Raw genomic sequence first — 23,662 nt, forward strand, 5'->3', positions numbered from 1 at the left:
TATATATATGTGTATATATATATGATATATGTATATATATATATATATATCATATATATATATATATTATATATATATATATATATTATATATGTATATATATATTACATATATATATATATATATGTATATATGTATATATATGTATATATGTATATATATATATAGTGATATATATATATATATATATATTATATATATATATATGTTATGTATGTATATATATATGTATATATATATAGTATATATATATATATGTATATATATATGTATATATAGTATATATATATATATATATGTATATATATATATGTATATTATATATATATATATATATATATATATAGTATATATATTATATATATATCATATATATATATATATATATATATATATATATAGTATATATATATATATATGTATGTGTATATATATATATATATATATGTATATATATATATATATGTATATATATATATGTATATATATATATATGTGTATGATATATATATATGTATATATATGTATATATATATATTATATATATGTATATATATATATATACATGTATATATATATACTGTGTGTGTATATGTTATATATTATGTTGTGTATATATATATTGTATATATTAGTATATTAGTATATGTAGTATATGATATGATAAGTGTTGTATATGTAATAGTATATGCATATAGATATATGTATATATAATCTATATGTATATATATATATATATATATGTAATAAGTAGTAAAGTTCTGTTTATATATGTGTGTGTTTTTTAGTAGTTTATTTTTACTTTATCTGCTTTTTCAGATTTGACAACATGTTTTCTTATTTGTTATAATTTTGCTGACTCAGTGACAGTGATTACAAGAGTCAAAGTTGATCACATAGTTCCTTTTAATGGATGTAAACCCAGTCATACCAGTTCACTTCACAATGATACATTTGCACTAGCCATGAACAAAGGAAAAAAATAGCTTGAAATGAGGCTAAAGTGTGCACTGAGAAGCAATGTTGTTCACTTTGTTCACCAGAAGGGTTGCCACTAAAAAGTTTAGTCTCCAGCAGCAGGATTTAGACAGTGAATGAGACATTTATTCATGGAGTCTGTAGACATCAACAGAAGAGCTTTCTGAAAGCAGTAACAAAGTTCAATATGGAGGGAAGGTGGGCTGCAGACGAGTAGTAAGTGATATTTTTTGATGAAGTTCAAGGCACCAGCACAACCCTCATGGTGTTGGTGTAACCAGACCCTGGGCGCCACCCGGTCACAACAATGGCCATGTCTCCAGTTTTGAAGAATTTGCGGTGCTTGCCTACAAAAAGAGGTTTTTTAAAAAGGGAAAAAAAAAGATTAAGTTAACAAGCAAAAATCTCTTGCTCAGCTTTACTGAACTACCAGAACATCCTCTTAACTCTGACACTCACCAACTTCCATAGCAAAGTTCACACGCAGGTCCACGTCCTCAGCCCAGACGTCGTTGGGAGTCTTGGTGTAGAGCACAGGGTAGATACCGCGATACAGGTGAGCCTGGCGGGCGGCCTGACCGCAGCGGGTCAGAGCAATGATGGGGGCACGGGGCCTGTACCTCGACAGCATGTGAGCAGACCTGCAGGTGACAGGCACAAGTCACTGCACTCTGCCATAACTTGGAGCAGTTATAAAATAGCTGGCTATTTATTTTAGAAGTTAGGGAACAAAATATTAATTAGTTTGAAGTTTAAATTAGTGTTATTAGTGCAAGTCTAATATTTATTCTCAATCTGTCTTTTAGTTCAACTGCTGATTAAAATGCTTGGCTTTCTAGCAGCTAAATGCTTTATTTAGTTTACCTGCCTGTTGCTAACTATCTGCTGTTTCACACTATGTAGGTAGCATGCTGTGAACACACCTACTGTGGCAGAAAGAGCCCACCAATAAGAGCAGAGCAAAGCAAAAAGGTGTGAGACAACCAACACTGAGCTGAAAGATGCTACACATCTCCACAGAGCTGATCTGAACAGCAAAGTCAGGAGATAATTTAGTTCCGTCATATAAATCACTATTTAAAAGTATTAAGTATAGCCCACGTTATTTCATAGGATTATCATTATGAAATCAGCCCAGTTGACTATATGTATGTGCTGAGTGCCATGTGCTGGGAGGATGAACTCTAAAGTGGAGAAGAACGATTAGGGAGTTATAATTAACTTGTAAAATGTCAGGGTTCAGATCTCAAAAAGGTCACGGGCAGAGCACAGATTGTGATTGCAGTGAAACTTGGCACACTTCAAACGAGCTGGGGGCTTGCGTTCAAGAAGAAGCGGAGGCAGCAGGATAGAAAAATATTATAATGCCCCAGTTTCTTCTCTGAGAGTGGGCGCCGGGAGGATATTATGACTCAGCTTTACAGAGATTTACTGGGTGGAAATGTTCCCGGAGTCTCACCTGCCAGTCTTGGTTAGCACAATGATTGCACTGGCGCAGCACTTGAAAGAAGCCTCGACGGCACCAATAGCGACGGACTCTGTGGGGTCACGGGTCAAATGAGTGAGGCGACGCAGCTCCTCGAACACCTGCCTGTGGAACATGGCTGCCTCAGCTTCACGGGCGATCTGAATAAGTGAAAACAGATTACAGTGGCTGTCAGACTGCAGATACACAACTAGTCTGAGCTGTGGGAGCAAAGACCAAAGTTAGGCTTAGTGCGGAGTTCCTCATACCTGAAAGCAAAGTGAAACATCAAGCTACACAACAGCCATGGCTGCGACGTCCAGAGACCGTTACTGTGCACTGCAGACACATGCAAGCTGAGCTGTATCACACCACGCAGAAGACAAGAGGAGATGCTGTTGGTAGCAGATGGAGTGCAGGAGCAGTGATGGGCAAAGAAGGTTGAAGAAATGGGAAACAAGCTGTTAGTAAAACCCAATGTGATGGCAGAGATGTCATGCCACCTTTGACCTCTGACCTTTCCTTAAAGGCCAACAGATTGAGCTGAAGGTCGAAGTGATAATAATGCGATGCAGAACAATTTATAACTACGTTTCTTACTGCCATTGTTTTTATTTACAACATATATGCTTATAGGGAATCAGATATGTGGATTCTAAATATCAGGTTACTTTGACCTTTTTTGACCTTGAAGAAGAGGTCAGAGGTCCAAACTTTCATTAGATGGTCTTTATCTTTATAACTATGCTTAAAATTCTAGTGCTTTTGTTTATATTAGTAGCATTTGAGAAATGGTGCTGGTACATGGGGTCTAAACTGAGTTTTTCCTTCCCATTCTCCCCAAAGTGCTTGCTCAAAGGGGATCATATGATTGTTGGGGTTTTCTGTTTTCTTCGTATTATTGAAAAAAATTAATTGAACTGAATTATACCTGTTCTAAAAAATGTAACGTACGTGACATGGCAGACTTGATTTTCGTAAGAAGCGCTTATGTTTACGGTCTTTTTTTAATTTCTCTGGATTTGAGCGTGGATAACATTCATGGCCTTGATCATTATCATCAAACTTTACTGATATGCCTTCATGGAACCTGTGAACAAAACGATGTTACATATTCTGAGCATAAATTTTCTGGACGCAAGGCACACAGTTCGCGATTAGTAAGCAAGACACGACAATAACGAGTGCAAAAGTGAAACAAGTAGCTTCAGATAAAAGGAACGCACAAAGGAGCAAGTCTAATCTGAATCATGTGAACCTTCTGTTGCTGAAAAACTATCTGTTTGGCAGCAAACGCTCAAGATTCACATGTAAGATAAACCACACACTTTATACTTATAATGAAAGCTTCCTCACAGGCTCAAAACACAACAATTTGACTGAGTGTGACTGCTGCGGCAGCGGCAAACTTCACAGGAGGAGTTCTCACATCAGACATTCAAAAACCTTCTGGTGTTCTTTTGATATTGGTATTAAAGATGGTTACACTGAGCACATTCACACTGAAGCCATCTTACCAAATGCTGTGTGCGCACTGCCTCCAGAGGGTAGTCTCCCTTGGCCGTCTCACCGCTCAGCATGATACAGTCGTTGCCATCCAGCACAGCATTGGCAACATCACTGGCCTCAGCGCGAGTAGGGCGAGGCTTCTTGGTCATGCTTTCAAGCATCTTAATGTGAACAAAGAGACAGACTGCATCATTTCACGTCTGCAGAAAAGCACTTATTTGGACTCCACTAATCTGTGCTCCCATCACAGACCTGTGTGGCACAGACGATTGGCTTGCCAATCCTGTTGCATTTGCCGGTCATCATTTTCTGGGCGATGAAGACCTTCTCGGTTGGGATTTCAATTCCCAGATCTCCACGGGCCACCATGATGCCATCACTAGCTTCCAGGATCTCATCAAATCTTTTATAAAGAAAAAAAAAGGGGGGGGGGGATGAAGAAAAAAAAGTTCAACCATCAAAAAGACAGACTTGTGCTGTGATCGTTTGCACACTACACCACCCACCTGCGCACGCCCTCATGGTTCTCCAGCTTGCTGATGATCTTGATGTCCTTGCCCTTCTCACCCAGCACTTTCCTGACAGCATGAACGTCAGCGGCCTTACGGATGAAAGAGGCGAAGACCATGTCAACACCCTGTTCCACGCCAAACTGCAGGTCCTGAATGTCCTTCTCAGACACTGCAGGCAGGTCAACAGCAGCTCCGGGCAGGTTGACGCCCTTCTTGCTGCCCAGCGTGCCGCCGTTCTCAATGTCACAAATCAAGTAATTGCTGCCTTCGGTTACAAGGAAGCACAGAAAAAATATTTCAGCTACTGGAGGCAGAACGAAAGGAGGACGGACAAATTGTTCGTGCTCTTACCGACTTCTTTAACCTTGAGGGAAATCAGACCGTCATCAACATAAATGTGGCTTCCAACCTGCACAACCTTAGTGATGTTTTTGTAGTCCAGCCACAGAATTTTCTCATCACAGTTGTCTTTGTACTGGTCATCGAGCGTGATCTTGAGGGTTTCACCCTTTTTCAGCTCAACCTCAGCAGTGCCACTCTGAAAACAATTAGAAGTGACTTGAGGAGAGAGTTGCTCACACTGGCCTCATTAGAGCTGCGGTAATCTGGCAAGAACTCACGCCTTTGATAAGTCCAGTCCTGATTTCTGGTCCCTTGGTGTCCAGAGCGATGGCCACTGGTCTGTAGTCAACAGATCCAGGTACAAAGCTCTCAGTTGCGTCGCGGACATTCTTGATGGTCTCGGCATGGTACTGCATGAAAACAGATGTTATATTAAAAAGATCTTGCAATGGTTTAACCCTTTAAAGCCGGTCGGAGGTTTTGCGTGACTATTTTTAAATCCCCGTAGAACCGGAACCACGTAAGCTAGCGCGATAATTTTTTTTGCATATGAAACCGGAGGAGTTGTACTTACATCTTATGTCATCAGCTTGTCCTAGGTCACGGTTTCCTTCCACATATAGTTTTGCAAAAATTGCATAAAAAGCAGTATATAAAAATTATATCTCTCAAAAATAAAACAAAAATAACACTCAAAATAAATTTCCTGTTGTTGTAAACTATTTTTTGCAACTTTTTTGTATTTAAAGTTTTGAGGGATAAACTTCTTAAATTTCTCCAAGTAGAAGTATGTAAAAAAAAAAACACAAAAACAATTTTCAATTTTTTTGTAGTTTATTGCACTTTTTTGCAATTTATGTAGTTGCTATGGACTTAATGCATACATATTATTAAAATTTGGGCTATAACAGTTGTATTGATGTATAGCAACTTGAAATGCTCCCAAAGATGGTACTACAGCATGTAAAAATATAAAGTCAGCTCTGGCGGACTTGGTTCTATGGTAGGTCTTAAAGGGTTAAAAAGCAAATAAATTAAAAACGTTACAAAAATATTAAAGGTGGATATTTATACATTTTTTAAACCCTTTGTTTAAAAACAGCTAAATTCAGTTAGTAGAGCAACAGGTGACGCCTCAGTGCTGGTTATGTAACTATATATTTATTTATAAGTGCAACATATTTTGAAAGGAAGACATTGTTCAGCTGAACTGTACATAAACAGCTGCCACATACGTCGGTACATGACAGGTATGAATGTATTTTTCACTTAAACAAAAACAGTGATGTGAATTCTGACTACTGTCCTTGGTCACTGGCTTCTCTACATGCCTTCTCCTCATACTGTTGCTGTGGGGGGGGTGACTCCTATTTATAGCTGTACTGGCAACTGTGACACCAATAACACAGAGGTCAAATGTATTTTCCCCTCCTCAGAAGAAATCATACATTCACTTTGCTGTACAGATAAAACTGAGGTCTTTTTATTTGACTGCTGTTGAGTCAAGTTAAATTGGAGAGAATTTTTTTTTAACATACTTAATCTTTCAAGATCCAAAAATTAACTGTGGGTGTTCATTGCTACAGCTGATGACATTTGACGGCTCATCCACTCAGGTGACAGTGAAAAAGGGAAAGAGGCTTGACTTTTAAAGGCAAGGGGTCAACAGTGTAATGTCGGCTGAAGAGCTGGCCACGATACAGTGGGTTCACAAGCTACCAGACAGACTGAGCGCCAAAGGGGCGAGAGGAGGCTCAAAGATCACATTACAGATGGTCACCAGGCCACAGGAGTAATGGCACTCTGACTGCTGCTGCAGTAAAGGGTAAATCCTCACCGACTCACTTGTAAAGGGCAAAGAAACTGACTTGACGATCTGGGTTTGTACTGTCAAGCATGTGGCTTTACTGGAATCTGTGACATCACAGTGTGTGATTGTGAAATCAGGGCTTTAGCAGGTTAGAACATTTAATGTGAAACAAATAAGGAACTGAGGTTGGCAGAAAGTATTTCTGACCCTTCACTCACTTCATGTGTGCCATGGGAGAAGTTCATTCTTGCAATGTTCATCCCAGCCTTGATCATTTCCTTGGCCATCTCCACAGATCGGGTGGCAGGTCCTGCATCGAGACAGTTAATGAACACAGTGAGACACGGGCCCAAGATGATCACATTTTTGCACCAAGGTCGTGTTTCTTTTTCGATGCAGATACATAAAGAAAGTAATCAGATTGTACACATAATAAGCACAAATCAATGGGCCTTGGTAAAGCGCCTGACCAATTGTGCAGATGATGCCAGTGTTGCGAGCCACAGCCGGCTCAGAGTCGATATCCAGCAGGCACATGTGCTCAATAAAGGTGTCTGCCATAGCAGCTTGTAGCTGCTGGGTGTGGATGATAGAGGAGCCTGTATCCTTTGGCTTCGACATGGCTGGATCTGTGTCTGCAGGAAGAGACCTTGGAGAGAGAGAAAGAAACATGAAAGATAATCGACCGGGGCCCTGGTGACTCTGGTGTATGGCACCAACCATAGGTTATGTAGAAAATCTCCTGTTTTTTTCATGGGCATCTAATATTTTTACTCGTGACACAATGGACTTTGCACTTACAACCAATAAGTTGAAGAAGAATTTATATAGACAATAAAAAATCAAAAAGAGCGTACAAACGAAAAAAGAGACCGAAAATATGTAATAGGAAAAGAAGAGTGCCAACACAAACTAAATGTTCCACCTCTCTGTGGATGACTTTCAACCCTCTCACAGTCCAGTTTTGGCTAACTGGAGAACAGCCGACACAAAAAGCAAGGACAACAGTATGGGGCTGAATGACTGCACTCTCCCACATTCCAGCATGAGTGTATGTTAAAGAAGAGGAGCTGATCACTTCTGACAGCGACTAAAGCTGATTCACATACACAAAAAAACCCGCACAAACTTGAGGAGGAGGCTAAAAAAAATAATGTTTCATGCCTGAAGTGTAATGCTGGTCCACAAGCCCACATTATAGAGACAAGTAAAACCTATATGATTCAGCTTGCACTTGTTTAGCCTGGAGGAGTGCAGCATGCTTGATAAAAGTGTGTTGTCGGGCAGTGCATGGATTTGTGGTGGGTGGGCTGAGACCATATGTCTGCCCTTTGTATTCACCTAAAATAACAGTCAGCTGAGGCTATTTGTGGACTGTAGAAACATCAACGTCATAATCAAACAGCAACAGACATTTTTATTAACTCATTATTTAAGTAAATCAAAGTCTTTATTGATCCCTTTGCTGTCTGCAAGACCAGCAAAAAATAAAATAAAACAAATAAGTGTAACAGCTACTTCCTAACCCAAATCACTGACTGAAAGGTGATACATTTGAACGTTAATAAATGTTATTGCGAGATTACGGTTTCTTTAAACGTGCAGTTCAGTAAGAACACATTTGGTTTTTAGCTGCTTAATTAACAGGTAACGTGCTACATATATTTACCAGATAAATCTAAAGGATTGCATGTGCAAAACCAACATTAACGATTCTGATCTTCCACACAGCTAATATACTACATTTCTACACTTTTAAACCTTTCCTCCATCTCGAAGACACAAACTCTGCTGCTGTTACTCACCTACTAAGTGAACTTTGCAGGGACCAAAGCGCCACAAGTCCTGTCGCAGCGACCGGTTTTATGCCTGTAACTGACCGGGACTACTTTCCTTTGAGTGACATAGGATATAGGGCGGTGAGGGCAATAATGGTGAGTGAAGAGATGCTTGAATTAAATGTTTATTTTGACAGTTGTTTCAGATTCAGGGGGAAATATTCAGATAAAAAGACGGAGGTTTGCCAGATTTTGAGTTATACAAAGTTTACGCTTTAAAGCACAGGTGCAAGTTTAGTTCACAGTTTAATCACAGAGCTTCCGCCGAGTCCTCAAACATGACACCATCATCTGTTTGGCCCGGAGACAGCTCAAATTCAGTGCAAAATACCGATGATGTCGTATCTGGAAAATTAACCTCATAAGAACCAGGAGAAATATATGCAGTCATAAGGGATATGTACAAAAACAAGATAAATATATACAAAACAATAGAAAGGCACGCGTTAGAGAACAAGTTGCAAAGTGCTTGGAAGTGGTACAAAGTAAACACTTGGTGTAAATAGAGTCCATGTGTGAGTGGCCCGAACAGAGGTGGGAAGTACAAATACTCCGTAACTGTACTTAAGTAGAATTTTCAGGTATGTGCAGTTTACTTGACTAGTTTTTTCTGACAACTTTTTACTTGTACTCCCTACATTTTTGCACTCTTCAAACTGATTTGTGTGGTGGCCACCATAGATTTGAGCCTAAACAGTAACAAATGGAAAGCAATCCTGTTCATGTATTAATCACCAGGAGATGTCATATAAAAAGAGATGAGATGTGCCAAATCCAGGGGTTAAAGTGGGCCGGTGTTTTATTTTGTTTTTGTATTTTTTAAATATTGATATGTTCCCTCCTTTTAAATCCCGTTTGTCATTTTTAACCCTGATAAATCCCTCTGAGCTGATTGGTGGTGTCATGAGAAAAATGGCGCCTCGTTATTTGTGTTACAGAGACACTGAGGCACGAGACCAGACAGAAGAGTTTTTTTAGATTTCTTTTTTGTGTAACTAAAATAATTGTGTAACTAAGATAATAGTGACACATGTATGGATTTGCACAAACTGGAGATGGAGACCTTGTTTGCTGAGGTCTTTAATCTTGTCAAACTGACAGACAGAGAAGACCATTCAGAAAATGACGATTCTGCGAATGCAAGATCTGGAACACCGGGAATGAAATAGTCACTGTCTGAGGCCGGTTGGTGAGGAAATCTGTGATCCAGGACCAGGTGGGCGGGGGGATCTGAAGATGGTCCATACTTATGATATTGCTTTGTAATGTGTGTTATTGTGCTGTAAAATGGATGTAGTCTCATCATCTAAGGTCACACTTGAATGCTTTTGATGCTTAGTTTTTAATCAGATTCAACCGCCAAATTCAGGAGTCAAAAACCTACCATATCACACAGTTTTTCAACTTGACGTTTAATAACAGTCAGAACATTGGCTTCCGCAGACTCTCATTTATTGCCCTTACTTTGTTTTCCAACTTAGTTTAACTTTTGATGTATCCCTTCTTTCCAGTGGCTTCATATTAAGAACCACCAACTTGCATTTAAGACTCACAGAAAAATCTCTTTCCCCCCCCTGATGCCAGTGCTGTCTTCCACACTGACACATGAGCTCCATCCAGGACATGAAAGGTTACCAAATGGTTAATGAGTATGTGAGTCATATACTATGGCCTTCACATTCAAGAGCTCTTAACCCAGTCGAGACTCCCTTTCCATTGCCAGAGCAAATAATCAAAACACCCAATAGGGAAATGCCTTTTGAAAGAACGCTTTTCCATCCTAGAGACATGTAAAAGCAATAAGCTGTCCTGGCAGCATGTGGTAGCTCATCACCTTGTCCAGACACTTTGTTCTTTTAATATCTCATAGTCCTAATGCATTTAAGAGTTTTCTATTTTGTTTTGTTGCATTGTGTATTCTTTCCCCATTATTATTTCAGGTTTTATCCTTTTTTGACTTTTCAATTTAACTGAGCAGTGTCTCTCTTGACTTCTTACACAATTCTTACAAAAACTCCTCGTGGCTCATTTTTACTTAATCTTTAAGTTCCACCTTAAATTTGAAAGACTTCTTTCAGTTGTTTTTTCCTGGTGTCGCTGCAGTGGATCATCTCCCTCCATCTTACCCTGTCCCCAGCAACCACCACTATCACCCTCTGCATGTCCTGCTTCATTACAGCCATGGCAGTTCAGTCTTCAACCTCATTTGTCCAATATATCCGCTATCCTTCCTCTGCACATGTTCAAACCATTCCTGATCAAGTCCATTCTGATCATTCCAAATGTAAATCCTAACATCCTTAGCTCAGCCTGCTGCTGTCTTTTTGTTTGTGTCACTGTGTCCAAACCACACATCATAGCATCCTGTAAACCACCTATTTCACTCCTGCTGTCATACTTCTGTAAAATATTATCACTGATACTCATTTCCACCCAATTGTGCCCTATTTGCACTCTCTTTTTCACTCATCTCGTAGTGTCCGTTACTTTAGATAGTTGACTCCAGTTCTCTTTCACTACCTCTACTCCTTCCATCTTCACCTTAAAGGACTACTAAGTCAAAAATAATCAGTTTGTCATAGTTCAACTTCCTTCATTTGGCAAGCACAGAAATGCAAAATCTAACATGCACGTGCTGTAATGGAGTGGTAACATGCCGCTCCACACCATAAAACCAGACCCACCCAGAGTTGACTCAATTCAGTTTTATTTGTATAGTGCCAAATCACAACAACAATCACCACCAGGTACTTAATATTGTAAGGTAAAGACTCTACATTAATACAGAGAAAACCCCAACAATCAGATGACATATAACAGCACTTGATAGTGACAGTGGGAAGGAAAACCTCCCTTTTAACAGGAAGAATGTCAGGGATGGCTGTGTGGCAGACATGACTCAAAAAGGACAAATGGAAAATTCAAAAGCAGCTCTACTGCTGATCTAAGAATGACAAAATGCATAATACAAAATAACTCAGGCTACACAGAGGAAACAAGGCTCTAAGAGGAAGGAGGAAACACAAAACACACAAAGCACACAGCAAGAGGGAGAACATGACATGGGGCAAGAAAAGACAGACATACTGTATACACACACTGATGATGAGGGAACAGGCAACAGGTGTGAACAAGGTTGAAACTTACAAAATAACAAGTAAGAGGAAGAAGAGCTGAATACAATGCACACAAGACAAGAGACTATCAAAATAAGACAGGAGATGACACTTAGACCTAAGACACACCAGCATGACAGAGACAGAGGAAAAACACTGAGACAAGAGGGGAACTATAAATGGATATAAATAAGCTCTCCTTAACCAAAGACACGATAACAGGAACTGAACCAAAACAATATAAACAGAATACAGAATGAAACCAAGAATAATTAAAAATACAAACCAGAGAAACTCAAAACGGCGACAAAGAAACCTTCAGCAGAACCAGGATCAGCGAGGGGCATCCAGTTGGCCACGACTGGTTGGGAGTTGTATTCAGCACATATTTTCACACTCTCCAGAGTTTCATTAAACCAGTAGGCCAGTCATTTCTAATCTCTCTTTAAAATGTTTATGTGTAATTCACATGTATAACACCTTAGATGATTTTTAAATTCATCCACTTTTTTATAGAAAACGACATAAGTGAAAGGAAAGGCTTCTCGACAAGGATGACGCCCTTTAGGGTCTTCTAGTCTGTTAAACTGGGTGTAAGTATACAAATTTTACACTCATTTATGACTCATAAATATTCATACAGTGTGTGAATAGCGTAATCCTCTGAGATTACAGCACTGGCTCCAAACTGGCTTTCACTGACCTTCCATCTATATGTGGATAAATCTGGAGCCGCCAGAAGCAGCGAAATGCGCCGCTGATTTCCAGATTACAGATGGGTTAAAAGCTCAAACAATGATGCAATGAAATCCAAGACGCCATCCCTCTTCTTACTTATCTTTTTTAAATCTTACTACATTCAAGCAGAGACAGCATCACAACAACAACATGGGTAAATGTGTTCATTTTTGTAATATTGTAGATCACAGAGCAGTAGGTTTTGTACCATTTTACATTGTTTCCACTATTTTGTCCACATTTTTTAACAATATATGTGGATATTTTTTAAAAATTGTAAATTAATTGCAAACCCTACTTTGTCCTGAAATCTACGTGCAGCGGTTAACAAATTTATTAAACCACCGAGCAGTGAAAGGCCTGATTTAACAATAATGACGATGGCAATTTGATTTATATAGGACACTTCATTACATGAAAACTCAATGTGCTTAACGCAGAAAAGGAAGAAACATAAAAAATAATAATAATTTATGAAAATCATTTTTTCTGTCAGTATGTGCAAGCACTTTAAACAAACTGATATTTGGAAAATTGCTAAAATATAATTATTGTTGTTATATATTGATTAAAAAGCAGAAAAATAGTAAAACAATATTATTTTGTTATTTGCTCGTATTCCTGAACAGAAAGAAAATATGATATGTAGTTCTCGAAAATTATGCTTGACAAATTTTTGACTTAGAGAGGTCGGGTATGCCGGTACACATTTGGGTATAAAAACATAATTTCAGTTCAGTGAATTTTTTTGTTTGTTTGTTTGTTTGTTTGTTTGTTTGTTTGTTTGTTTGTTTGTTTGTTTTAAACAGGTGTTTGACAGATTTCAAAAATATTTGTGGTTTTTTATTTTTCTGCATGTGGTCTAAAACATGTTTTACCTACTGTATGTCAAACAAGTCTGGGATTACAAAGCAAAAGCTAAAGGAAGGATTATCAAAACGGTTGATATAGCATCAATATTACATCTATGCCTATAAAACGTATAAATCGATAAAATTCTGAGAAGCCTTAGCAGTGACATTTAAAGTTTCAAAAAGTTGCAGTTTGACTTTTGTACATTTACTGCGAAACATGTCGGATAAACCATAACCTGCCTCCCCCTCTCTCTCAACAACTCAACAGCAGCTCTCTCTTGTGGACAATCTGCTGAACTGTGACTTTTCTGTCACAGTGTCAACATACTGTGCAACTTAGCACAAATAATCATGGTGTCATACAGATTACAAACCATACAAACGAAACTTCTAAGATAAAATCTTTCTCTTTTAAAAAAAATGATTTGAAACTGCAGTCAGTTATTATTTGTTAACTGTAACTATTGTATTTAATGTAAAATGAATGTCTATGTGTCAGTAGATTGTGTAGATAGATTTTTTTTACTAAGTAGATTTTGTTCTCTGAGCTATTCGAGTGGGTAAAATGTTTACCAGATATGACAGCATTCCTCTTGGTTCAGTTCTAGCTTTTGACCTTTTCCCAAATCTGTATCCGATTTGTTATAATCTTAAAAGTGGACTCTTTACAAACACATTTACTTAATTACGTCACCAATTTATTTGAAATATATTACCTGTAACAATGGGTGTATAAAAATAATGAAATTATTCGGCCTTTTTTGCGTTTCATGTCTGTTCCAAACCCCCAAAATGGCAGTTTCCTGTTTGAGACATGAGACATTTATACTATTGTGTCCATCCCTGTAAATATACAGGGGACACTTAGACATTCATGTCTAAGTGGATTAACCCAAGAAAAGCACTTGTTTATTGAAGGTGTGTACAGATGTATGCAGTCCTATAAGTGTCTAATCTGACCAGATTGTGGAGCAGCGGGTGACTGCTAACAAGGGTAACTGCAGATTAAGGTCAGTTTGAGACACAGCAGACAGAAAACAAGGCTAATAAATGCCAAACATCACCTGTTTACCCATCTTCCATCTGAGGGAGCTTTGTTCTCATCACTCCAGGCACTGATTAATGCGCCTGGCTTTTAGGTTTCTACCTGTGCCACATAAGATACTTAAAGAGATATAGGAACAGATCCACATCAGTCTTTCATCTCACTGCACTAAGTGATCAGGCTGCCAGTGTCTGGAGTCAGTCATGTGACCAAGAAGTCAGGCTGGGCATGTGGGACTTCCTGCTATTGAAAAGAGAAGGCACCGCCAGCAGAGCCTTCAACAGAAATGGAGTATCCTTTTTTCTTGCTACATTCTCCTGAAGGAACGGTAAGATTGTAACCTCGTAACCTGCTGTATCATTAGCATTAGCAAACACATGCTCTACTCTTATGAGCAAAATATGTTGATGTGTTGTTTTATTTACTTTTCCACTTAATGTCCGTGCACAGACTAAAACCAGGGAAACAGCAATTATCTCGACATAGTTCAAGATACTCAGAGCAACCTGCTCATTCATACATCACAGAAGTAACTGAACTAATTAAGCCACAAATGTTTTTCCCAATAGTGTTTCAGTCACACAGGAATGGACACTTTGTTGATTGTTGCTAAAAAAGATATAAGGACACGATGAGTCTACAAGCTCCAGATATCCACCCCCACTACCACCACACTTTTATATACATGTAGAGGGAGTTATCCTTTTGTAGGGCAGAGGATTGCACCAGCCTTTGCAGTGGGTAACCGACAAGAAAATCAATTAAAAACATAGTTAGCAGATCAACTGACAAAAAAGAAGTAAATAGCTGAAGCCCTCTCTTGCTGGTCACTTGCTGAAATTGCATCACATTGTGGTATATATTCTGTTTTTGCATTTTCATCAAGCAAATGGCTTAAATGAGGCGCAAGTCTTAGCAGCAGGGCCAGCTGATTTTGTTTGGGTTAATAGAAGGTTTAAATTAACTCTGTAAATTAGAGGATCTTTTGATTGCCAGCTTTTCCCGTCAACCCAACAGGAGTGCCAGGAGTGGGAGGAGCGCCACAGTGACGACGACGCTGATGCAGACGAGATCCTGTGTGGAATCCAAGTAAACATCAGTTTCAGTGTCTTCCTATTACAACCTTGTAGCATTTTTAAAACCATTCAAGGATAAAATATTGTTGCATATAAAAGATAATTAAAAACAAACAAACCATTGCATGGTCATTCAAGAGCTTGATAAAAGTATTTGTCAGGAACAATGATTTCTCCTTTTAATGATTTCACACTAATGCAAACAAAATTGTCTACATTGTAAACACACTTCTTGAAATCCACTTTTGTTCACATACTCGACTCATTTAAATTTTTTTCTTAATCTTTCTGTTGCAGTGAGTTTGTGTGTATTTAAGCAAAGCCAACAACTGATATGTTACTCTGAGGAACATGTTTAGTTTATTTTTTTAAAAATCTCAAACAAATCTTTAGAGAGTAAAAATACACAATGACTAGCTTGTTCAGATCACACATGATCAGCTTTAAACTGTATCAATACATGTCATCTCATACACTGGAGTTATAACGGTGTAACTTCCTTTCATCATGCTTCATAGGGGGAGTTGTGGAGTCAGTATCCCGCTGACTTCTGTCGCCACCCCTGGCTGGACAGGGACATCGAGGCAGTCAGGACTCTGTATTCAGTCTCTGCAGTCTCTGTCAGGTGAACTTCTGAACATCCCTCCTTGTTCATGGCGTTTAATAGAAGTGATCCATGGTCCTTTTTAAACTACATTTTCACAATTTCCCTTCTTTTTTTTCTCCTAGGGAGTACGGGTCAATTGATGATGTGGATGTGGACTTAAAAATGAATGCTAACTTTTTAGATGTGAGTTGATTTACATCAATATACAAGTGAATTACATTTTTATCTGTTATTCACCAATTTATCTAAGTAATTAATTATCTATCTCTATGTAAAGTGCAGCTAATATGTGAGCCCATGTTCTCGATTTGAACAGATCTCTTTGGATCTATAAGTTAACCTAATTTTATCTTGAATTAACCGTCTCAAAACCACTTCCGATCTATGCTTAGGATCATTATCCTGCTGGATCATATAGTCACCACAGAAATATGACTTTCTGACTTATAGTTTGATGTCCTAAAAAATGTCTTCACTGTCATATCAGCACTATCATTACTGTTGGTGTGCCCAGAATAACTCATATTTTCAAGCACAGAGAGGCAGATCCTAATCAAATGAAAAGAAGTTAAAGAGTCTTGTGAATTTAAAATTATGCATTCTGGGAACAGTATGGATTAAGCTTTTCCATTAGTTAGATGTTTTATGTTATCACATTTATATCTATAGAAGAGACCACGTTTTTGTTTTGTGACTGTGCCTCTGTGACAAATGGATGTCTGGAACCTTCTGACCACAACTGCACATGCATTGGTTAAAGTGGCATATTCGCATGACACCTGAAAGTGTTGACATCTTTTTGGTGTCCACAGGAGGTGGCAGCCCAAGCCTGGAGGATTAATCTATCGGAGCCTGTCGTTATCCGTCTGCAGTTTTCTATGTCTCAGTATCTGGATGGACCTGGTGAGCAGCAACAATACATCCTCATGCAGAATTCACTTCAGTCTAAATCAATGTGACACTTGATCAAGTGATGTTTCTCACTGCAGCACCTTCAGTTGAGGTCTTCCAGCTGTCTAATAATAATAACTTCAGTCTTGGGAAACAGTTGCAGAAGTGAGTGTTCATAGATTAACTGCTCCAACAGGACACATCCACCCTTTTTATTTCAGTCATAGCTCATCTGAAGATTGTGTAAAAGCCAACCTTTCGTTTTTGTTCTCCAGTATTCTCACAGTTTTCATATCTCGGGTGTGGAAACACCTTGCAAACGACAACGCTGTAACTGGGCAGAAGAGGAGTCACAGCTGGTTCAGGCCAAGTGGAACCATCAAGAAATTTTGTGCAAGACTTAGCACCAGGCTGCCACTATCAAAGTATGAAAGAGTTAAATGACACAGCTGTTTTACTGGCTGAATCCATTAGTGCATGGATCTATTCACTCCTGTCTAACAATCAGCAGGCTAAAGGAGCTCCAGGAGCCGGCTGCAAGACGCCGGATCATGTTACCAACAATGAAGCTGAACCGTCTCACAAATCATACAACTTCCTACACCATCAAGAATCCCGGAGAGCTCTTCACCTCCACGCCCTGCGGAAAGGTGAGGGAAAATATACTTCAAAATACATGGAAAATTGGTGTGTGTGTGTACATATTTTCTATCTGCAACTGTGTTTCAGGTTCAGATTCTTTTATTGATAGCCTTAGGTAGATTTGTTTTGACGCTAATTGAGCTGACATCAAAAACTATATTCACATATACATGGTAAAAAAGGAGAAAAGACAGAGTGCTCCAGGCTTCACTAAAACAACAACTTCAATCCCTGAGGCTATAAATAGCACAAAAAGGCTAAAAAATGAAAAAATCTAAATTAATCGATTCCAATTAAAACGAATTAATAGGTGGAATAGATGTGTGCACAATTTGATGCTCTGTCATCTTCCGAAATACAAAGACTAAAAGTAAAAAAAATTAAAACTAACTCAATAACAGATCCATCAAACAGCGTCTTAATGATGTGAAAGGTGAACAGTTTCCACAAGCAAAACAAACTATCAAAATTCAGTCTTGCATCAGTAATAATCCCTGTGCACACATTACACAGTATGACCCTTAATGTTTGTGGCATCAAGTGTGCGGGACTTTTTTCATTTGTTCTTTAACATGTTGAGCTGGAGATCAGACTCTTCAAACCACCTGTTCAATAACCGATCTGGTGTCCAAAAGACTAATAATGGCATTTAATCTGCATACGTTAAAGTGTTTGTCCTTTCAAACATCCTCTGACACATGTTTGTGCATCGTATAAACAGCAAGGAGGACAGGACACACCCTTGTGAACCAGCAGATGACCTGACTTGGCCAAACAGAAGCCCATTCACTGTCTGCGTTCTGTTAGAAAGTCCAGATTATGACTTAACTCAAATGGACTTAAAAGCCTACAAATTAAAACATGACTGAATGGTGTTAAATGCAGAAGATAAATCAGTAAACAGTAAAGAGTCTGACATGATATCCGTCTCCTTCCAAGGGTTTAAGGAGCAAATTAAGAAGAGTGAGTGTGGAGTCTTAGACTCCTCTGTGAAGGTTATACGCAAACAGTCTTTCAAAGATATTATTAAGACTGAGGTCAAAGCCTCTGGTTGAAAATCACTGCGGGCTTTGGGGTGACTGGAATTTGGTAACAGGGACAATTTCAGCATTCTTCCACACACTGAGGACATGTATAACTTTAGGAACTGAATAAAAGATGTAGTGAAAAACCAGGCCCAGCTTGTTTGCAGTGTTTAAGCAGCCTTCCACATTTACTTGTCTAATCCCTGACTCTTGTTTACCGTAATATGAAGAAATTCCTTTACAACTTCACTAATATTAAAATGCTGGTTGTCCCTTAATGTGTGGCTCAGTTTCTGAAAGTCTTTGCTGAAATCATATATGTCAAACGGATAATCAAAGCAGTAAGAGCATTGGCAAATTCTCTGTCTGAATGGTAAAACCCTCTAAAATGCCATGCGTGCTGGTCTTTGCTTTTCAGCTCTTTGGTGGCTGCCTGCAGCTCTGATGCCTCTCCCTATTGAAAAGCATATCTCTTTCTTTGAATTGTGGACTTAACTACTTTCGTAACCCATGGCTTATTATTTGAGTACTTTAAACCCTCTTACATGGAATAATCATATCTCTGCAAAAAGAAATATATGAGCATTATATGTCCACAAAATTGTCCAGATCACCTCCACAGGATTGCTCGAAAACATCCCAATTAGTGCATTTAAAGCATTCCTGCAGGCAGAGCACTCCTTCCTCAAATCTGTCTTTGATGTCAGCAATCTGGACTTTATTTCGGTCTTTCCAGAGTTGTTACCTTTTTTTTAAAGTTCTGAATATAGAGTGATATTGTTTGTGACCCTTCTTCCACAGAGGGTGATGGTCTCAGCAGTGAAATCATCAGCACAGCTTAACACTAAACAGCTGATGGAGCTACTCTTCACATCCCAGGCAATCGGGCACTGTAAGACCACACCAACTCTGCAGCACGGCTTCTTGGTGCAGGTGAAAGCTTACTCTAATCTGAGGGTTTGTGTTCTGCTGGAGTTCTCTTGCTCATAGGGGATTGTCTGAGTTCTCTTAAATAAATAATTTAGGGTCTTAACTTTGCAATATAAAAGGCTTTGAGTCATTTATTGTTGTGAATTGGTGCTACTTAAAAAAAATTGAATTGCTTGTTAAAACTTGCGTTTGCTAGGGGGCAACCAATCACAAGATAGTTGGCTTGAAGAGAGGGAAGCTACTGAAGGGCTGGTGCAAGGCCTGGGATAAGATAAATAATGATTAGTTTGAACTGTTAATCATGGAAAGCGACACTATTAAGAGTCCAGTTACAAAATATGGAGCTGGAAGCAGGAAAATTGACTTTAAGCATAACATTTGAGCAGGTTTGTGTTGATTTTGAATTATTTTCTTAGAAAGCTACTTTGCCTCTGTTTTCTTTGTGTGCACAGATAATGAGGTATGCTGAGCAGAGGATCCCAACACTGAATGAATATTGTGTTGTTTGCGATGAGCGGCACGTGTTTCAAAATGGGCCCATGCTTAAGGTGCGAGCTCTCGATAAATAATTAACTGTTGGTTGAGCAGCTATTCAGTAAAACTGAGCCTTGATTCTTCGACAGTATTCTCTACGTTGTGTGTTTGTAGCCAGCGGTTTGCACCAGGGAGCTGTGTGTGTTTTCCTTTCACATGCTGGGGGTTATGTCTGGAGCGACAGAAGAGGTTGCCACCGGTGCAGAGGTCGGTAAGCTTTTAAATATTTTATAGCAGGAGTTATTACAGTATGGGACATGAGTGAGGCAATAATCTTTGCTGTTGCAGGTGATCGACTTGTTGGTAGCCATGTGCAGAGCTGCCCTTCAGTCTTCACGCAAGAGCCTTATTTTTGAACCGTACCCTTCTATTGTCGATCCACACAATCCCAAAACTCTCGCCTTTAGTCCAAAGGTATCAGCTGAATCAAAGTTACCACTGGCGTGATCCGTTGTGCACTATTCAGTGTGTCATTTTACTGATTTGTTTTCGCTTTTGTTGTAACAGAGCAGAAGCTATGACAGACTGCAGAAAGCTCTGGACAATGTCTTGTTGGTCAGGAGGATGGCACAGGTGAGGTCTTTCAAAGTAAAATCTACACTCTCATTTTCAACAATTACACATCGGTCTGCTGACTGAGCACAAACTCCAAGCAGGTAAATGATTTCCTGAACTGGATTTATTAGATTATAATGATTAAATTGTCTTTAAATCATACTCAGGGTCCATATTCTGAGATTAAGAAGCAGCTGGACAAGATAGACCCTCTCGCACATCCATTACTGCAGTGGTGAGAGACTAAATCTGGATGTGTTTTTAGTTATTATTTAGTAGATCGCTGCATATCTGTCCTTTTGTTACTCACTCGCCTCAGTAGCCATTCATCGAGTCTAGTTCAAACTTGGCAAACGCATTGTTTTGGGCTAAGTAATTGCAGCGTTGCGTCTGAAGTCGTTTAAATGAAAGTGTTAGAAAAGAGTAACTTGAGTGAAATCCAGTTATATTTAGGTTAACATCTGGATTTGCTTTTGTGTGTTTTACAACAGGATTTTAGCAAGCAACAGATCGCACATTGTGAAGCTTCCGCTGAGCAGGGTATGCCCAAGCAGTCAGATTTATTAGCAGTCTAGCTGCAAGCTTTAAAGCAGTTGTAGACTAGTTAATAATTAGCAGCCACATATCAAATTTCACACTGTGCTTTCTATAATTTAACGTTTTGTTGTTGTTGTTGTTTTTAATCAATTGTTATTTAACAGCAACTGACGTTTATGCACACACCCCATCAGTTCCTGTTGATCAGCAGCCCTCCATGTAAGGAGGCTCACTTTCAAACTGCCAAAAAGCTTTATGGCAGCACCTTTGCTTTCCAGTAAGTGAAGTCAAAGATTTTTTTTTTCATGAAATTTTCACATCATCACTTATACAGTATATAGAGCACGATCCATGCTTAGTAGGTCATATTTCTCTTCTTTCAGTGGTTCCCACATTGAAAACTGGCACTCTATTTTGAGAAACGGGCTGGTTAATGCATCTTACACAAAGTTACAGGTAGAATATATAAATTCCAAATGCTTATTGTCTTTGATCACCGTCTGAAGTTACAGACAATTTCAACATAGGAAATTTTTATGTGGATGTTCAGACCACCGAAACCTCTCCCTTCTTTCTATTTTAGCTCCATGGTGCTGCGTATGGGAAAGGCATCTATTTGAGTCCCATTTCAAGCATATCATTTGGATATTCTGGTAAGAACTCTGTTTCTTGTCTGTCGATTACGAGTTCTTTTTGCATGTTTTTAAGAGTATTCTTCCATTTTTCTTTAGAGATGGGGAAAGGTCAGTACAAAATTCCTACCAGAGAAGAACTCTTGCAGAAATACAACCGAATAAACCAAATCAAGCAGGTCGGGTTGTTCACATTTATCTAAATGCTGCAAACATTCACTCTGGAGTACAATATCATTTTTTGCTTTCAGTATCTCATCTTGTATTTCTATATGTTTTAGGAACAAGTGGGGGAAGGCAGGTTTTTGCAAAGCACGAACCTAAACTGCGTTGCACTCTGTGAAGGTAAATACGGAAGACCCCACAAAGCAACAAAGATGTATTTAATTGCGTGTGACGTGATTTTGTCTATCTGTTAACAGTGATAACTTCAAAAAACCTGCAAAAACACGGCAACATTTGGGTGTGTCCGGTTTCCGACCACGTGTGCACGCGGTTCCTCTTTGTGTGAGTAAGACAAAAAGCAGAAAGCAAAAGCAAACAATGAGAAACAGTTCCAACATTTTTTTTCTTCAGAAAGTCAGAACTCTGGACTTTATTTGAGCTTCCTAAAAAGGCTGCTTTCTTCTTCCACAGCTATGAAAACGGGCAGGTGGGAGATATCGACATAAACACCCAAGAGGACAAAATCCAGCAGGAAATTTCACGAGTAATTGCTTCAAAGCCATGCTGAGAAAACCAGGATACATGCACACATATGTCATTTTCTGTTCTTTATAATAAAAACAAAAACTGTGAGAATGAATATTGATTGTCTGTGGCTTTTTCTGGTTTAAGACATTAACATGAAACACGGAGCGCCTTGAGGTAAAAATTTATGTCTTGCACAAGTGAAAAACATTCACATGATTTAAACAAAAACCTCAAAACTGAATATGAGAAAAGCATACACACCAAATGTATGCTGATGTTTATTGTGGCTAGCACAGTGGTTAGCACTGTTGCCTCATGCAAGAAGCCCCTGAGTTTGAATCCACTGGCCAGGGCTTTTCTGTGTGGAGTTTGCATGTTTTCTCTGGTGGGATTAGGTTAATTATTCTAATTTAGCTATAGGTGTGAATGTGAGTGTGAACAGTTGTCGAGTGGTAACCTGTCCAGGGTTAGCCCTACCTCTCGACCTATGACAGGAATAGACCCGGATGAGGACAAGTGGAAAAGGATTTATGGAGTGACAGCTATGTCCTAAATCCATTAAATTGGAGGAAAAAACAATGTGCATGACAAGTTTTATGCTAACCAGACTCTGACTTAGTTGAACACTCCAAAAAATAACTCTTTAAATTAACTTAAAATAATCATGAATAGGATTTCCACCTTACTAAATGTCTTACTTTTGTTGGACTGATGTAATTTGCCTGGATTGGATCAACTCAATTAAATTAAGTTGGGCTCAACTGCAGTAAATAAGCTGAGTCATCATTATTTAATTAAGCTGGTCCAACTAAAGTACATGAAGTTGAAAGAATTGAATAATGCTAAAATAAACCAATTTAATCAGGTGGAAATCCTTTCCATGGTTTTTTATGACCATTCAAATAGTTTTTTGTTTGAGTACACAAACACATATTCACGTGTATATGTACATATACATACATGCACACATGTGCACAATCAAAGTCAACAAAATCTATGTGATATGAAATAAACAGTCAATCATCAAGTCCTAAATGGAGTACAAAAAAGTATGTACATACATGTTGATCCCTATTACATGCTCAACACTTTCAGATTGATCACATTCATCACCCCCACTTCCCCTCAGCATTTGTATATAATCACCCTACAAAAACAGAGAGAAAAGAACAGGTATGATCCATCCATATTGTATGTATCTAGCAGTTCATCTATAGATGTATTCATCAGACATTAATTTCATATTCTTCCAAAAGCATGTTTTTTAGAACAAACTAATGCTTGAACATTCCTGTAATGCAGGTTCACTTTAACCCACGGTGATATTAGTTTT

The 23,662-nt window shown here is 38.6% G+C and overlaps 2 protein-coding genes across 3 annotated transcripts; one reads left to right on the forward strand and one right to left on the reverse strand.

Annotated features, from left to right (window-relative positions):
* Positions 1-888: 888 nt before the first annotated feature.
* pkmb (pyruvate kinase M1/2b) lies at positions 889-8,504 on the reverse strand. The gene is made up of 11 exons (XM_005929132.3): positions 8,422-8,504; positions 7,087-7,265; positions 6,835-6,926; positions 5,085-5,216; positions 4,816-5,002; positions 4,459-4,729; positions 4,205-4,355; positions 3,961-4,113; positions 2,438-2,604; positions 1,438-1,619; positions 889-1,325 (listed from the first exon to the last, which is right to left on the reverse strand). The coding sequence occupies exons 2-11, from the start codon at positions 7,235-7,237 to the stop codon at positions 1,219-1,221; spliced, it is 1,593 nt and encodes a 530-aa protein (XP_005929194.1). The 5' UTR covers positions 7,238-7,265; positions 8,422-8,504; the 3' UTR covers positions 889-1,218.
* A 5,708-nt stretch (positions 8,505-14,212) lies between these two features.
* On the forward strand, positions 14,213-22,435 carry parp6b (poly (ADP-ribose) polymerase family, member 6b). Of its 2 annotated transcripts, none has more exons than XM_005929131.3 (22): positions 14,213-14,535; positions 15,225-15,296; positions 15,802-15,908; positions 16,013-16,073; positions 16,703-16,793; positions 16,880-16,946; positions 17,057-17,206; positions 17,293-17,431; positions 19,250-19,381; positions 19,831-19,926; positions 20,027-20,119; positions 20,201-20,326; positions 20,420-20,485; positions 20,635-20,702; positions 20,959-21,007; positions 21,169-21,281; positions 21,388-21,460; positions 21,588-21,657; positions 21,736-21,815; positions 21,918-21,981; positions 22,059-22,143; positions 22,273-22,435. In XM_005929131.3, the coding sequence occupies exons 1-22, from the start codon at positions 14,494-14,496 to the stop codon at positions 22,367-22,369; spliced, it is 1,941 nt and encodes a 646-aa protein (XP_005929193.1). In that variant the 5' UTR covers positions 14,213-14,493; the 3' UTR covers positions 22,370-22,435. The 2 variants fall into 2 exon arrangements, with proteins under 2 accessions (XP_005929193.1, XP_005929192.1); XM_005929130.3 differs by having other exon boundaries at positions 14,215-14,535; positions 17,290-17,431.
* Positions 22,436-23,662: the final 1,227 nt, after the last annotated feature.

The sequence above is a fragment of the Haplochromis burtoni genome, unplaced genomic scaffold (genome assembly GCF_018398535.1).
Source record: "Haplochromis burtoni strain Fernald_Lab_line unplaced genomic scaffold, NCSU_Asbu1 Contig_77, whole genome shotgun sequence".
Taxonomy (NCBI): Eukaryota; Metazoa; Chordata; class Actinopteri; order Cichliformes; family Cichlidae; genus Haplochromis; species Haplochromis burtoni.